The sequence below is a fragment of the Podarcis gaigeae genome (genome assembly GCF_964106915.1).
Source record: "Podarcis gaigeae genome assembly, chromosome: 4".
Lineage (NCBI taxonomy): Eukaryota > Metazoa > Chordata > Lepidosauria > Squamata > Lacertidae > Podarcis > Podarcis gaigeae.
In genome coordinates this window covers 73,808,978-73,823,969 of record NC_139677.1, presented here as the reverse complement: position 1 = coordinate 73,823,969, position 14,992 = coordinate 73,808,978, and the positions used below count along the sequence as shown (strand labels likewise).

Here is a 14,992-nt window from a genome sequence, read left to right as displayed (position 1 = left end):
GAGAATTATACTCCAACTTCTTTAAGACAGTTATTTCTCTCCCTTACCCACACACTTTGAATACGGGGAGCTACTTTACAGCAAGTCAAAATATTCATCAAGCCTAGCATTCCTTACTCTGACTGGCAGCAGCTCTCCAGGATCTCAGGCAGACGTCATGTGATCCTATTAACTGGAGATGCCAGGAATTCAACCTGGGAACCTCCTGGATGAACTGCAATAGCTTTGCCACTAACCTGTATCAAATTAGGTACCGTATTTTTTGCCCTATAGGACACACTTTTTCCCCTCCAAAAATGAAGGGGAAATGTGTGTGCGTCCTATGGGGCGAATGCAGGCTCCTTGGCTTCAGCGACAGCAACGCGAAGCCTCCGAAGCCTGCGCTCTGGAGGTTTCGCGTTGCTTTCGCTGAAGCTAGGAGAGTCTGCTCTTTGAGGCTGGCGGTGGGGAAAAGAAGCGCTTCCACCCATCCCCAGCCCCAGAGGATCAGGGGGCAGCGGGAAGGCGCGTGATGCCTTCGCGCTACTCTCCGACCCCACTTTGAGCCCTACAAGCTGGGTTGAAAAGCCTGCAGGAGCCGCACAGCCTTTAAAGAGCGCGCCGCTCTTGGGGGCTTTCCCCCAAGGAGGGACAAGGGACTGACTGGCCGTTTCAGGCCCTTCTCCCTCCTGGTTGAAAAGCCCGCAGGAGTCACACGCGGCTCTTGTGGGCTTTTGCGGGAGGTGGGGGAATTCCGCCACCTTCCTCAAAAGCAGGGAGAAGGTCTTGGAGTAGCGCACAGGTTGTGTGCAGCCTGTCCGCTGCTCCCAGAGCTGCGGGGGGGTGTCATATTTTTCCCCTTGATTTCCCCCCCTGAAAACTAGGTGCGCCCTATGGGCCGGTGCACCCTATAGGGTGAAAAATACGGTAGTGAACACAGAAAAAAAATTGCCATCACATCTAATTCTGACAGACAATATTCAATGATTACCAAGGCCGTGTAAAAATGAAGCCCAAGTTCTGTTAAGGATAACAGCTGCCTGTACTATGGGCTAAACTATAAAATTTGTCCTTAACTTTGGGTGCATTCACAAATATTTCACTGCAAACACACACACCAGCGTTGTACCAAGTACCCAACAGATTTTTGCTCCTATAAACATGCAAATATGATTCCACCACTACCCCCCTTTTTAACATGACCACTACATTACAGAAAGGAAAATCAGCAAAGGTTTTAAGTGTTATAAATAAATTGAGACATATAAATTCATTCATTTAAAAATGCAATTATTCCACCTTTCCATATGTCTGTTGTAGGTAGCTCTCAGAAAGACAAAAGAAAATATCAACACAACATTAAAATCTAATACAAAGAACATGAGCATAATCCACAATGGCACAACAACCTGCTGTCCACAGACAGCTGTTGTTCAGTCAGATGCCCAACAAGACAGCAGAACAAGTTTATTCAAACATGAAACACAACTTTTTCAAATGGGAACTTAGTGAAACAGAAGGTGGCCATTTAAACTCCCTGGAGAATGCATTCCAAATACAGGGACCATCACTGAAAAAGCCCCACTTCCATTTGCCACTCACCTAATCCCTGAAGGTGGGGGCACTAGCTAATGGTGCCCTCAAAAAAGCCAGATTCATGTAGAAACAGGTGACCCTGTAAGGCAGGAGGGGAACTGAAACTGTCTAGTGGGCCAGGCTGTTCTCTCCTCTGGCCCTCACATACCAGGTTTGACAGGTAGGTGAAATTGGCCATTTGTCAATCACCTCCCAATGATCTCAGGTGACATTTTTTGCCTGCAGACATTTGACAGAGCACTTTGGAAAACATTTCACAAAACAGCACTTTGCAAGACCGGACAATCAGCTGTCTAGGGGTGCCCACAAACCTATTTTTGGCTGAGCCAATTTTGTTACCTGTCCCATGCTTGATGCCATCAGGTGTAGGGCATGGCTTGGCCAGAACTATCTCCTAGGCCATATGAGGAGGCCTGGTGGGACTAATTAGGCCCGTGAGCCTGACGTTTCCCATGCCTACTGTAAGGCAAAGGCATATCCAAGATTCAAGTCATAAATTGGAATATCTGTAAATTGGTATTCCAGTATGCATGTAACACTAAACCATAGTTAACAATTAACTATGGTTTAATGTGAATGAGCAGTGTGCTGGTGCATGGTGCTGATTAGTGCATACTTCGCTCCGCCTCCAATCCTATCTCTGATGCAACTGGGGAAAAGACGCTATAAAGGCTGGCTTGGTGTTAGATGTTAACCAGTGCTCCTAGTTCCCCTCCCCCACCTCCCCCAGCAAACCATAAGGAGTCAGCCAATAACAAATAGTGGCTTCTGTTCATGGTTTGGTTAAACTGTTCAGTCTCATTAAACCATACGTACTTTTAAACTATGGTTTAATGTATGACTCAGACCAAAACATTACAATTTCCATGGTAAAATTAAGTGATAAATTAAAGGTGCAGTTAAGGGGGGGAGCTTTTACAGATGTTTAATCTAAAGAATGAGGAGAGCCTACTGAAATTAAGGTAATCGTGTTCATGACCTGAAGCCTTCATAGGTATTGCTCATATTTTCCAAGCAAAAGGTATGTGCATCAGCAATCACATTGGAACAGTTATATTTAAAACAGGTGTGATTGGTGGAATAAGAGGTATTTTGAGGGGTAAGCAAGCTTGTGGTGTTGTATTAACACACAAATTCACATTAAATACCAATATTCTTAAACAACTCAGTATCTTCTACACTTACAGTGCAATCCTATATATATCTACTTAGAAGTAAGCCCCACTGAGTTCAACAGGTGCATAGGAGTGCTCCCCCAGGTGCATAGGAGTGCAGCCTTAGTTATTCTGGTTTGATATTACAAAATAAAGTAAACTATATTTCAGATTGCTTTATCAGCTGCATTTAAGTCTTTAAGACATAGATCACCATCTAGAGAAATTTAGACACACCTTAAATTCTGCTGAAATCCATGGAAATTCACATTGATTACTTTCTCTGGATTACAAGCATATAAAGAAGCATCTCTTTTGGTTAGGCTTTTGCTGAAATTCTGTGATTATTATGAAGAGGTGTTTTCAAAAGCTGAGAAAGTTAACTATTAGAAGGACAGCAGCACAGTTGCTGAACTATTTATTTAGTTTGCAAGAATATATCAGGAATAATGTGCATTCAACAGAGACAAGATTTAAAAGATAAGTGGATCCTATCAGGAAATAGCAAGCAAAAATAACCAGGGATCCAATAAAGCCTTGCCTTGGATGAACTTTTCAGGTATCGACTATAACTACGCGAGAAAAAGAAACTGAATTGAACTAAACGCACAAAACAGGATTTGCAAATGAATAGTTTGCCAATTTGACAAAACAAAACTACCAAATAGATGTTTGGTTTTTTGAAGGTAAATAACCCAAGGTAAGCCTAGGATGCAGTCCATAAAACTATCCTATCATTCGACTGAAAGAGCTGGCTTCACTTTTCAAAAAAATGAGTCCCATTCCACACAACTGGCTAATCTGCCAGGACGGAATCCCAGGTGTACACATGATCTAAGATGCAAACAAACTGCATATACAAATGCAGACAAGCAAAGAGGCATTATTTTTAAACTGGGGCGGAGCAAGCATGGTAACACACCTTATTTAAAATGTCAGCCAAAGAGGGAGGCATTGCACCCTTGCATTCCAGTGCAGATAGGATTCAGATACAAAACACAAGTTTGCGTTTTTAACGCAGGTATCCAACTACAGGTATTTGAAGCATATTATTAAATCTGTTTTAGTATGGTGGTCAGCTTGGCCCACATAACATACAAATAATGCAAGAACTGCATGCATACTTGTAATCCTGGTCTTATAGATCAGAGCCCCAATTTAACCGGAGAAATTTATTAGGCATGTGAAGCAAATTTCTGGGTTTAAGCGTTGCACCTCAGGGAACACACCTCAAGATAAGGATATGTGCTGCAGTGGAACAAATAGCTACCATTCATAGGAACAATAGAACAACAACAAAAACCCTATTATTTCTATGCAGCAGAACTACATGAACATCAAGAAAAGAGTTTTCGTGTGCATGCACACTTCTTCAGATACCAAGAAGTGTGCATGCACATGAAAGCTCATACCAATAACAAACTTAGTTGGTGTCTAAGGTGCTACTGGATGGAATTTTTATATTTTGTTTCAGCTATGGCAGACCAACACAGCTACCTACCTGTAACTAGAATCAAGAAAAGAGTTAGGTGTAGACAATAAATGACCAAGCCACATGCAACAGCAGCTACTTAGACAGTACAGAAAGACTGGCTGAGAACAACCTATTAAAGCATTCTATATCATTACAATGATTAAAAGGATCACACCTGGACTAATTATCAGTAACTCAACTGAAGACAGTCTAATTTGATTTGATTTATTAAAAAAAGATCAAAAGGAGAGACAAGACAGTAAGGTTTCTGCAAAGTTCTAAAGGTTGGCTATGTACTTCAAGCTCTGCTTGGCTCATTTAATAATGCCAAGCCACAACTCTCTTTTATCATCGCTAGAAACCTGCATATGCTGCTGACTTGCATGTAATTTATAGTGATTTGAAAAGGACTTACTCATGAGGAAAAATATGTATAGGCTCACAGTTCAATAGAATAAAAGACCTCTACTTCTATTCCAAACTCCAAATACAGTACCATGTTAAAAAAGAAAAACCTATCATAATATTACTATAACGGGTTGGCAACAGATTATGCCAACTACCCCTAAGATTCCTCTGCTTTTCACTTAAATACAGGGTTTCTTTCTAAATGCTTCAAATGGTAACCACATCCTGTGAAATTAAGCAATTCTATCCTGAGCCCACATTAAATTAAACAACCTATAATGCAAACTTTAGAAATCCTTGGGTGATCAGTTGCATCATAAAGGGCAACATGAACAAATTTAAAATCATGCACTTGCCCATTATTTCCCTGAGGCTATCCCAACTGAATGCTGTAACTGAAAACAGCAAAAATCTAAGACTATTTAGCTCATATTGTGCACCACCCAGGCAAGTACTGCTTTTGTGGATCAGACCAAATATACTTCTAGGGTGACGCTCCGTCTCCCACAGTGGCCAGCTATGTTCTGCCTCCACTTACTGGAGATGGCATGTTTGGAGTCACAAGTGAAGAGAGTGCTACTGAATTCAGGTCCTGCTTGCAGGACTCCTATAGACACCTGGCTGGCCACTGAGGGAACAGAATGCTAGATGAGATGGGCCTCTGACCAGATCTTAAAAAGGTTCTTCTTACATTATTATGCCACTGGTGAGCTTACAAAGAGAACTAGAGGAATAGCCGTTTATAGCTTGTTCCCAGCGTTTGACATAAGTTTAGCAGTGAAGACCTAAAAATATTGTGCTAGGAAAAAGAGAAGGGCAGAAGCAGGATAAAAGTGACCTTCCTTTCTTTGGCACTCCCACTTTCTTTGCCTCAGTCTGGTCAGTGGGCTCATCTGCCGGCCAACTCCAAGAAACAGATACTAAACCCAGTGGTTGTCGCTGACAGGCTGCTTGCCTAAGTGGTTCTTTCTAACGCCACAAAACAGAAAGACCTGGCACATATACATTCAACATTTTAAAAGGGGGCTGTAATCTATCTACAAAAGCGGAAAACATGAGCACATTTTACTTCCCACTAATGTCAATGGCAACAATCACCACTTGTTTAGCATTATTCCACTGCAATCAGCTGAATCCAGAAGCTTAGCTTGTGACCACCCTTGGTATTTACAAATGAATGGGAACTTTTTATATCAGGTATGACAGTTAGGTTTCTGTCTCTAACCAATATGGCCTTATGGATCATATATACTGGAGATGAGCATCCTTGCGGTAAACAACACCAGATTTGAGAATTGTATCAGGTGCAACTTCGCAGCTGAAGTGTCCTTAGAAGGCAGGTGTGAGGGATCTGGTGCCCATCAGAAATTATTAGACTCCTGCTCTCATCATCCCCAGCCAGCATGACCAATGGTCAGGGATGATTTTTTTATTTGTTTATTTCAAGTTTGTGGACTGTTTTTCATCAAGGGGTCTAGAAGGTGGCAACACAAGAACGGGCCTTTTCTGTGGTGGCTCTCCACTTGTGGAATGCTCTCCCCAAGGAGGCTGACCTGGCACTTGCGTGACATATCTTTAGGTGCCAGGCAAAAACTTTCCTCTTTTCCCAGGCCTTTGTTTAATTAGCCAATCAATGGCCTTTTAAACTGGGGGAGAGGTATTGTTTTTGTTACTATGTTATGCATTTGTGTTTTTATATTGTAAACTGCCCTGTGATCCTTGGATGAAGAGCAATATAGAAATTTAATAAACAACAAGAAGATGATCCTAAGTACCTGAAGTTCTGCTACCTCATCGAATCACAGAAGTGTAGAGTTGGAAGGGACCCTGAGGGTCATCTAACTTGGTGTAGTGGTTAAGAGCGGTAGTCCTGTAATCTGGGGAACCGGGTTCGCATCTCCGCTCCTCCACCTGCAGCTGCTGGGTGACCTTGGGCCAGTCACACTTCTTTGAAGTCTCTCAGCCCCACTCACCTCACAGAGTGTTTGTTGTGGGGGAGGAAGGGAAAGGAGAATGTTAGCCGCTTTGAGACTCCTTAAAGGGAGTGAAAGGCGGGATATCAAATCCAAACTCTTCTTCTTCTTCTTCTAACTTAACTCTCTGCAATTCAGGAATCTCAACTAAAGAATCCATGACAGGTGGCCATCCAACCTCTGCATAAAAACATCAAATGAAGGAGAGACCACAACCTGCAGAGGGAGTTGGTTCCACTGTTGAACAGCTCTTACTGTCAGAAAGTTCCTCCTGATCTTTAGTGGGAATCTCCTTTCTTGTCACTTGAATCCATTGGCTTGGGTCCTACCCTCCGTAGCAGGAGAAAACCAGCTTGCATATTTGTATATGTGTGTATATACATATATCACTTTTATTGTACGAAACATGCTTCACAATCCTGATTCCACCAAGCTACGTAAGCCCTGTAAAACAAGGTACTGTATTAATTTGTACTGCAGACATGAAAAATTTAAGCTGACACACAGGGGCAGTTGCCAAAGAACTCCAAGGCTAAACTGGTATTTGCACGTGGGTTTCTTTGGCTATATGTATTGCCAAAGAGGAATTAGAAGCATTTGGAAAGCTTACAGGAAAGATGATGAGTCCTAAGAACTAATCAGGAATACTTCCTAAGTAGAACTGGACTCAGCAATTCAGGCAGAAGCATTAAAAAATAACAGAAACAGTCCAGCCCATTTATTCCAGGCTCTCTCATATACGAAATAATTATCTTCTCAGCATATCAGGTCTTCTGCCCAGGTGGGGGATAAATATGAAGGGAAACCAGCTTCTACCCATAGGTATATGAAGGGAACTTGACTACATCACACTCAGCAGAATATAAATGGAACAGAAATTAAGCAATTGCACCCTCTGTAGGCCAAACCTTATCAGTTCAACATCATATACACACAAATTCCATTCACCAGTTAATTTTTCAAAGAGGGGATGTATGTGCTCAATCAGACATCAGATATACACATGCAAGGCTGGTCCAAGCGGACCTTCTGCCCACATAAAACATTAGGTAAAACAAATTAAATAGGGGAGTAAAGTACCGGTACCCCAGTAGGCAATGTTCAGCTTCCATTGGTCTCTCATGTTTGCAGTCTCTAAGTGCCATAAGATAAAGGTAAAGGGACCCCTGACCATTAGGTCCAATCGTGGCCACATCTGGAGTTGCGGCGCTGATCTCGCTTTATTCGCCAAGGGAGCCAGCGTACAGCTTCCGGGTCATGTGGCCAACATGACCAAGCTGCGTCTGGTGAACCAGAGCAGCACACGGAAACGCCGTCTACCTTCCCGCCGGAGCGGTATCTATTTATCTACTTGCACTTTGCCGTGCTTTTGAACTGCTAGGTTGGCAGGAGCTGGGACTGAGCAACGGGAGCTCACCCCGTTGCGGGGATTCGAACTGACCTTCTGGTCGGCAAGTCCTATGCTCTGTGGTTTAACCCACAGCGCCACCTGCGTCCCCTAAGTGCCATAGTTGTTTGCATTTTCAGATTGCCAGTCACACTATTTATCCTTTCCAGCCGATCATCAGGATAAAAGCCTTCCTTGCAGAGTCAGCCTTTCTGAACATCTCTCTCTTGGTTGCCTTAAAAATAAATCTCAGTAGACTTTGGGAGCAACAGGTGCCCTTGATAGCTGTTTGGAAGCTGCAGCTAATGAACAACATAGTGGCCCACCTGCTGATCGAAGAAGAGCCACAGTACCCAAAATCAGCTAAGCACCCATATTTCTTCCAGGACACTATCCAAAGTATTAACTTTTGACCTGTGAAGATGTTTATGCTATGTTGATTTGCAATCCCCAAGATCAGTCAATACCTCTGATTATACATTTATTTGGTGTGGTTTTTAGCAGCTAAGTTTAATGGGTTTGGTTTAATGCAGGGATGGGAACCTGTAGCCTTCTAGTCATCACCTTCTAGTCATCACCGCTGACAATTACCTATGCTGGCTAGAGGCCAACAATATTTAGATGTCCACAGGTTCTCTATCCCTACTTATATTTACTGCAGTCTTGTCATTTCCTTCTTGCCCACCATGAATTGCAGCTGCCTCAAGGTAGCATCCAAGAGGCTAAAAGGTGGCTTTTTCTTCTAGCCTACTATCTGCACAGCTCCAGAAAGAGGCACAACAAGCCACTGCCATCTCAAGCCACACGCATGCCTTTCTTATATTTATTTATTAAAGTATTCATATACCGTCCTCCTTCAAAAACATCAGGGCAGTGTATAACAACATAAAGACACTTAAAAACAATACAAAGCAATCTCTAAAATGACTAGCTACTCAGGGTACATTTTAGACAACTGCATAAACCTGTCAACATGAAAAGGTGTTTAAGAGATATCTAGATCAAAAGCAAGGATGCCTGCCAAATCTTCCCGTGTCTTCTAATTTTACAAAAAGTGAAAACAGCCTAGACACCAAGTCACAAAGTGACCAAATAATCACAGAAGTGCTGTTCCTGATTAATCCTATTAGACTGTAAATCAGGACATAGCCAAAAAAAAGAAACAGAACAGAAATAAATATTTTGTGTCGCTCTCACCCAAAATATGGATGTAATATGGACCCAAAAATATTTCCTTTGCTTTCCCTGATGGTCCCTTTCACAACACATCTTGAGCAATTTGTAAAAACATTTGTCTTGATTATCTACTTGGTTCAGTTAGCTCTGTAACAAAATCTAGAACCCCACTGTTCATACAGTGGTGCCCCGCAAGACGAATGCCTCGCTAAACGAAAAACCCGCAAGACGAAAGGGTTTTCCGATTTTTTAGCGGCTTTGCAAGACGAATTTCCCTATGGGCTTGCTTCGCAAGACGAAAGCCCATAGGGAAATCTCCGGGGACAGTGGGGAAGCGCAGCGCGCCTTCTCCTCTGTTCCCGGACCTGTCCTAAGGCTTGCGGTGGGAGGTCCGGGAACAGGAGGGAAGGCGCGAAGGGCTTCTCCTCTGTTCCCGGGGCTTGCGGTGGGAGGAGGGTTTTTCCTCCCCACCGCCAACATTCAGAACAGCATTCTGAATGTTGGCGGTGGGGAGGAAAGCCCTCCTCCCACTGCAAGCCTTCAGGACAGGTCCGGGAACAGAGGGGAAGGTGCGCAGCGCTTCTCCTCTGTTCCCGGGGCTTGCGGTGGGAGGAGGGTTTTTCCTCCCCACCGCCAACATTCAGAACAGCATTCTGAATGTTGGCGGTGGGGAGGAAAGCCCTCCTCCCACTGCAAGCCTTCAGGACAGGTCCGGGAACAGAGGGGAAGGTGCGCAGTGCTTCTCCTCTGTTCCCGGGGCTTGCGGTGGGAGGAGGGTTTTTCCTCCCCACCGCCACATTCAGAACAGCATTCTGAATGTTGGCGGTGGGGTGGAAAGCCCTCCTCCCACCGCAAGCCTTCAGGACAGGTCCGGGAACAGAGGGGAAGGTGCGCAGCCTGCTGCCCCGCGCGAGGGGCGCTCTTAAGCAGAGCGCCCCTCGCGCGGGGCCGACATTCGCCGCTTGGAGAGCCCTGCGGGGAAGTCCTGCAGGGTTCCCCAAGCGGCGAATGTCTGCGCCGCGCGAGGGGCGCTCTGCTTAAGAGCGCCCCTCGCGCGGGGCAGCAGGCTGCTATCCGCAGCTTGGAGAGCCCTGCGGGGAAGTCCTGCAGGGTTCCCCAAGCTGCGAATGTCTGCGCCGCGCGAGGGGCGCTCTGCTTAAGAGCGCCCCTCGCGCGGGGCAGCAGGCTGCTATCCGCAGCTTGGAGAGCCCTGCGGGGAAGTCCTGCAGGGTTCCCCAAGCTGCGAATGTCTGCGCCGCGCGAGGGGCGCTCTTCTTAAGAGCGCCCCTCGCGCGGGGCAGCAGGCTGCTATCCGCAGCTTGGAGAGCCCTGCGGGGAAGTCCTGCAGGGCTCCCCAAGCTGCGAATGTCTGCCCCTCGCGCGGGGCAGCAGGCTGCTATCCGCAGCTTGGAGAGCCCTCTGGACCTCTTCTGAAGGCGGGTGGGGGGCAAAAGTCTTTGTCCCCCCTGCCTGCCTTCCCGGGGGATTTTAAAATGCTGGCGGGCGGCAGCGCTGCCCGCCAGCATTTTAAGATCGCCCCGGACAGCGGAGAAGTCTCCGCTGTCCCGGGAAGGGGGGGGGAAGCAAAGACTTTCGCCCCCCCACGTCGGCCTTCAGAAGAGGTCGGGGGACAGACTGTCCCCAAACCTGGTCTGAAGGCGGTTTCCATAGGAACGCATTGATTGATTTTCAATGCATTCCTATGGGAAACCGTGCTTCGCAAGACGAAAAACTCGCAAGACGAAAAGACTTGCGGAACGAATTAATTTCGTCTTGCGAGGCACCACTGTAATTTGGTCAAGCACAATCTCCAGTGACACTAAAAAAATATGCTTCAGAGTTTGAAAATGGTCATTTTCTACAAACTATTGAACTTTGCTGCCATCTAGAGACAAAGTCCTTCACAGCTCTTACATTCCTATCTAGTATCTTCTTTAAAAACAACCCCAAAACTGTATTATTCCAGCAATTTTAAGTTATATTTCATGCCAATTTGTATGTTTAGTTTACTAAAGAACTGTGCAAACTGCCAGCCTTAACAATTACTCCTCTTTCTTTTGTTGTAATCTATCCCAGATTGCTGATGTCTTTCGTCAAGCGATTCCTACGCGGATCCCTAAACCAAAGAATACCAGTGCAACTGTAGTACCAGTGAGGACACCTACTGGGCAACTCAAGACCCCGCTCCAGGACAGTAAAGCTGGAAAATCACATATCACCAAAACCATTCCCAGCGTTGTAATTCAAAATGGTGGGAAAAGATAGACTGGCCTGATATGTAATAGAATAATGTCTAACTTTTGAGTAACGAGGATACACCATGCCCATTTTTCCCTAAGACCTATGCAAGTAAAAGGTAATATAAAAGCATCATACATGGGCAGAAAATGTTGACACTGGAATTATAAAGCATCAGGACATGCTTATGAAGTTTCTGTTCTCCACAAAGCAGTGGAAGGGTGCTCCATATTCCTGATCTGTACCGAGCAGCAGAGGTTGCCTCTTAGCACAGAGAGAGAAATGAGGTTTCCAATTAGTTCAAATGTTAGCTCTTGCAAGGTTACTCCACCCAGCAGTGAAATTATGTCCATCTATGTATGGTCTGTTACAACTGTAGATCATTTCACTTCCTTTAACGGTAGCTATAGTTAGATGGTCACCTGAGAGCATTTTCTTCTGGTGAAATGGTGACGGTGTTCCTTAAGGTTGTTTGCATTGCTATGAAACAGAAAAGTCACATCGGACAGACAGTATATACTAAAACTTTAGATATGACCAAGGTAGAGGAAGATGCTGCAAATGGGTAACTGGGAAGTAGACAACCCAGGCCAAATAGCAATGGATTCCTGTCCTGCTCCTTCTACCTACAGAGAGCCTGGTGGTATGGCACCAAGAATATACTTCTCCTGCCAGACACCAAAATGGCAGCAGAAGAAACACAAGAGAAGGCTAGAGGGTTTGACATTCAGTACCCTTCCCCAACAGGAAAAAGAGTTGGGGAGCAATGGCACTAGAGAGGCAGAAATGCTGCATACCATACAGTATATGAAGGAAGTGGATTATTTGCAAGGAGACTAAGTATTTTAAAAGCCAAGGTGCTGTGTATTTTAATTATTCCCATGTACTTTGTGTGTTGAAGTGTTTAACATAGCAGGTCGAATGAGAAAGTATTTTTTAAATTGACAGTTAATTATTTTAAAGCCAGTACCATTCTTGTGTGTTTGGGTTTGTAAAGCAAGGCAATGAACATTCTCCTATGTCTCATTATAAAGCTAAATCTTTTCATATGTCAATGTGAAATAATATGCATCACTGAGCAACATTCCTAAGGTGCTATCCAAAGGAGGGAGATGTTACTCTTACAACAATTCCCTAAAAAGCATATGTGAAAAAATTTAAAGGGGGAGGGGGGATGCAATAGGTTACCATGTTATTTTGGCTTCTGATGTCAAATGAGGGTCTCCCATGCCCTAAGTGACTATAAAAGAGTTTTCCCCCTAAGAATTGAGGTGGGACTGTTGAAGGAGGCAGAGGCTGCTTCTGAAGGAGATGAGAGTCAACCCTCTCCCAGGCATGTGTGCCTGAGTAAGGACACTGGTGGAGGAAGAGGGGGTGGGGGGAGCGCACCGCCCCCAGCAGTGTGATCCCGGTGGGGTGCCATCGCAGCTGCCCCCCACCTGTGCTGGGCGCCATGCCCCCAGGACGTGCACCACACCATTGCGGGCAGTGTGCCACGCCCACGGGATATGTGCCAGCCATGCCCCCGCCTGCTCTCCACCCCCCCCCCCCCGGTGCCAGAGCATGAAGCTCCGCCACTGAGAATTGAGTGACAAACACCAAACAACCCTACCGTTCAGCGCAATGTAATTATGAACAGTGTAGTATAGTTACAATACTGGAATACCTGCATAAGATACAAGGTGCCTGTTGCATTTTGTTATTTCACTCAGAGACCTGCAGAGTTTATTTCTCCCCTTGACACCTTCTAGAGCTAGGATCTCCAACATGGTGCTTGTGGGTACCACAAAGCCCTTAGACACACCACACTTTGGTGCCCACCAAGGTCCCCTGCCCTACCGATTTGTTTTTTAAATTGAAGATTTGTTTGTTTTGGAGGGTGTTGCCTGCTTGGTGTTTTGTGAAACAGGCATTTTGTGGTGCCTATGAGCATTTATTAGATTTCAAAATGTATTCCCCTGGCAAATAAGGTTAAGGAACTCTGTATCAGGGCAAAGCTTGTAAACATCTGACCTCCAGACGGGATCATGTCAGAGTTGTGTATAGACACTGAATCTTGTCTAAACTCATGAGAGCTGACACTACGTGTCCCAACATACAAGTGAAGCCTAACCAGGTCCATGTCATGGGGTCCTGCAGAACATCAGTTAATGCATACCCTAGTTGTTTGTCTACAATAGTTTTGCAAGTTTTATTTACACCACATGAGATGGGAAAGGATGTCTATTGAACACAAACTATTGTGTTGGACAGGAGAAGCCTATAGACGTCAAACAAGTAAGCATATGATAGAAACAGCTTATAAAATGACACATGTTGCTTGTTTAACAAAAATTATATACCACTTGATCGCAATAAAACCTTAAAACAGTTTACAAAAATACATCATCAATATAAGACCATTAAAACCGGGTATTTCAAAACTTTCAACAGCTAATTAAAATCAAGAACAAACCAAAAAGCAGACTAAAACACATGTAACTTCTACAAATGTCTGGATACGCCTGCCTAAACAAAAAAGCGAAGGCACCTGCCTGATGTCAATAGACGGGGAGTTCCAAAGTGTACGTGCCACCACACAAAAAATGCAATTTATTACACAGCCCTGTAAGAGAAATACAACTTTGGGAAAATGGCACATGGCAAGAAACGGGGGGGGGGGGGTATTATTTATGTAATAACTAGTAATTGTGCTGAAGTTTGGATTTTGGGGTAAAAAATGAGGTACACCATATATTGATAAAGGTGCCATGGGTGCCAGCACAAAATGGCTGCCATAAGCTGCAGTACAAAAAAAGTGACAGTACTCCATAATGGTGAGTACTGTAATAAAAAAAACCAGGCCGCAGGTATCCTAGGTGCAACCATCTATAGGAGATGGAGTTGCTATGGATCCTGACACCCTAATAGAGTTGGCAGGACAGTAAGGAAGCTTCCCATAGAATCTTAGGCCCAAGGTGCTACTGTGAACTCCCTTGGAGATGCCAAGATGGAGAAGCCTCCAGACTCCATTACACTCATCATGGTACCAAGCTCAGGAGCATGACGGAGTTTGGAATAAAACTGACCATAATTCAGGCACAAATTAACTCTTTTGCAGAAGGCTCGCTTTGAACCATCCCAGGAAGCTCACCCTCCCTCCAGCAGTAACAGAACATTATAGTGTAGTCCACCCAAAACTGGTTATACAGAAAGGCCTTAAGTGAGGAACGCTAGAGGGCAGCATTCATATTGTCAAAAAGCACTCTCTGGCTATAGCTACACAACATGCTCTAATAGCTTTCACAGTTATTTGTCTCCTCAGAAAAAAAATGGGAACTGTGGTTGGAGGAAGGAAGACATCTGGCATATGGTAGCAAAAAAACACTCAGCACCATCACCAAGCTACAATACTCCAGATATTTTGCAGCAGGGGTCAGCAAGGTTTACCTCGCCTGGGCCAGTTCATTCCAGCAGAGATCTCTCTGTGGGCTGGATCGCGCAAGCGTGCGATTTCCAGTGTCTGCGTAGACGCAATTTCCAGCGTTGCCGCATGCGCAGACACTATTTCTGGTGCCACAGAAGCGAGTCCCCGTACTGCGCCAGTTTAGCGCAGCGCATGGGGACT

At 44.8% G+C, this 14,992-nt stretch overlaps 1 protein-coding gene across 2 annotated transcripts in view; it reads left to right on the top strand.

The window, feature by feature from the left end:
* Positions 1-12,434, top strand: part of FILIP1L (filamin A interacting protein 1 like) — a 155,932-nt gene extending 143,498 nt beyond the window's left edge. For both annotated transcript variants that reach the window (XM_083736147.1, XM_083736148.1), the window contains one exon: positions 11,224-12,434. In XM_083736147.1, the coding sequence (XP_083592273.1) occupies positions 11,224-11,412 (189 nt within the window). In that variant the 3' untranslated portion in view covers positions 11,413-12,434. The remainder of the gene's footprint in view (positions 1-11,223) is intronic.
* Positions 12,435-14,992: the final 2,558 nt, after the last annotated feature.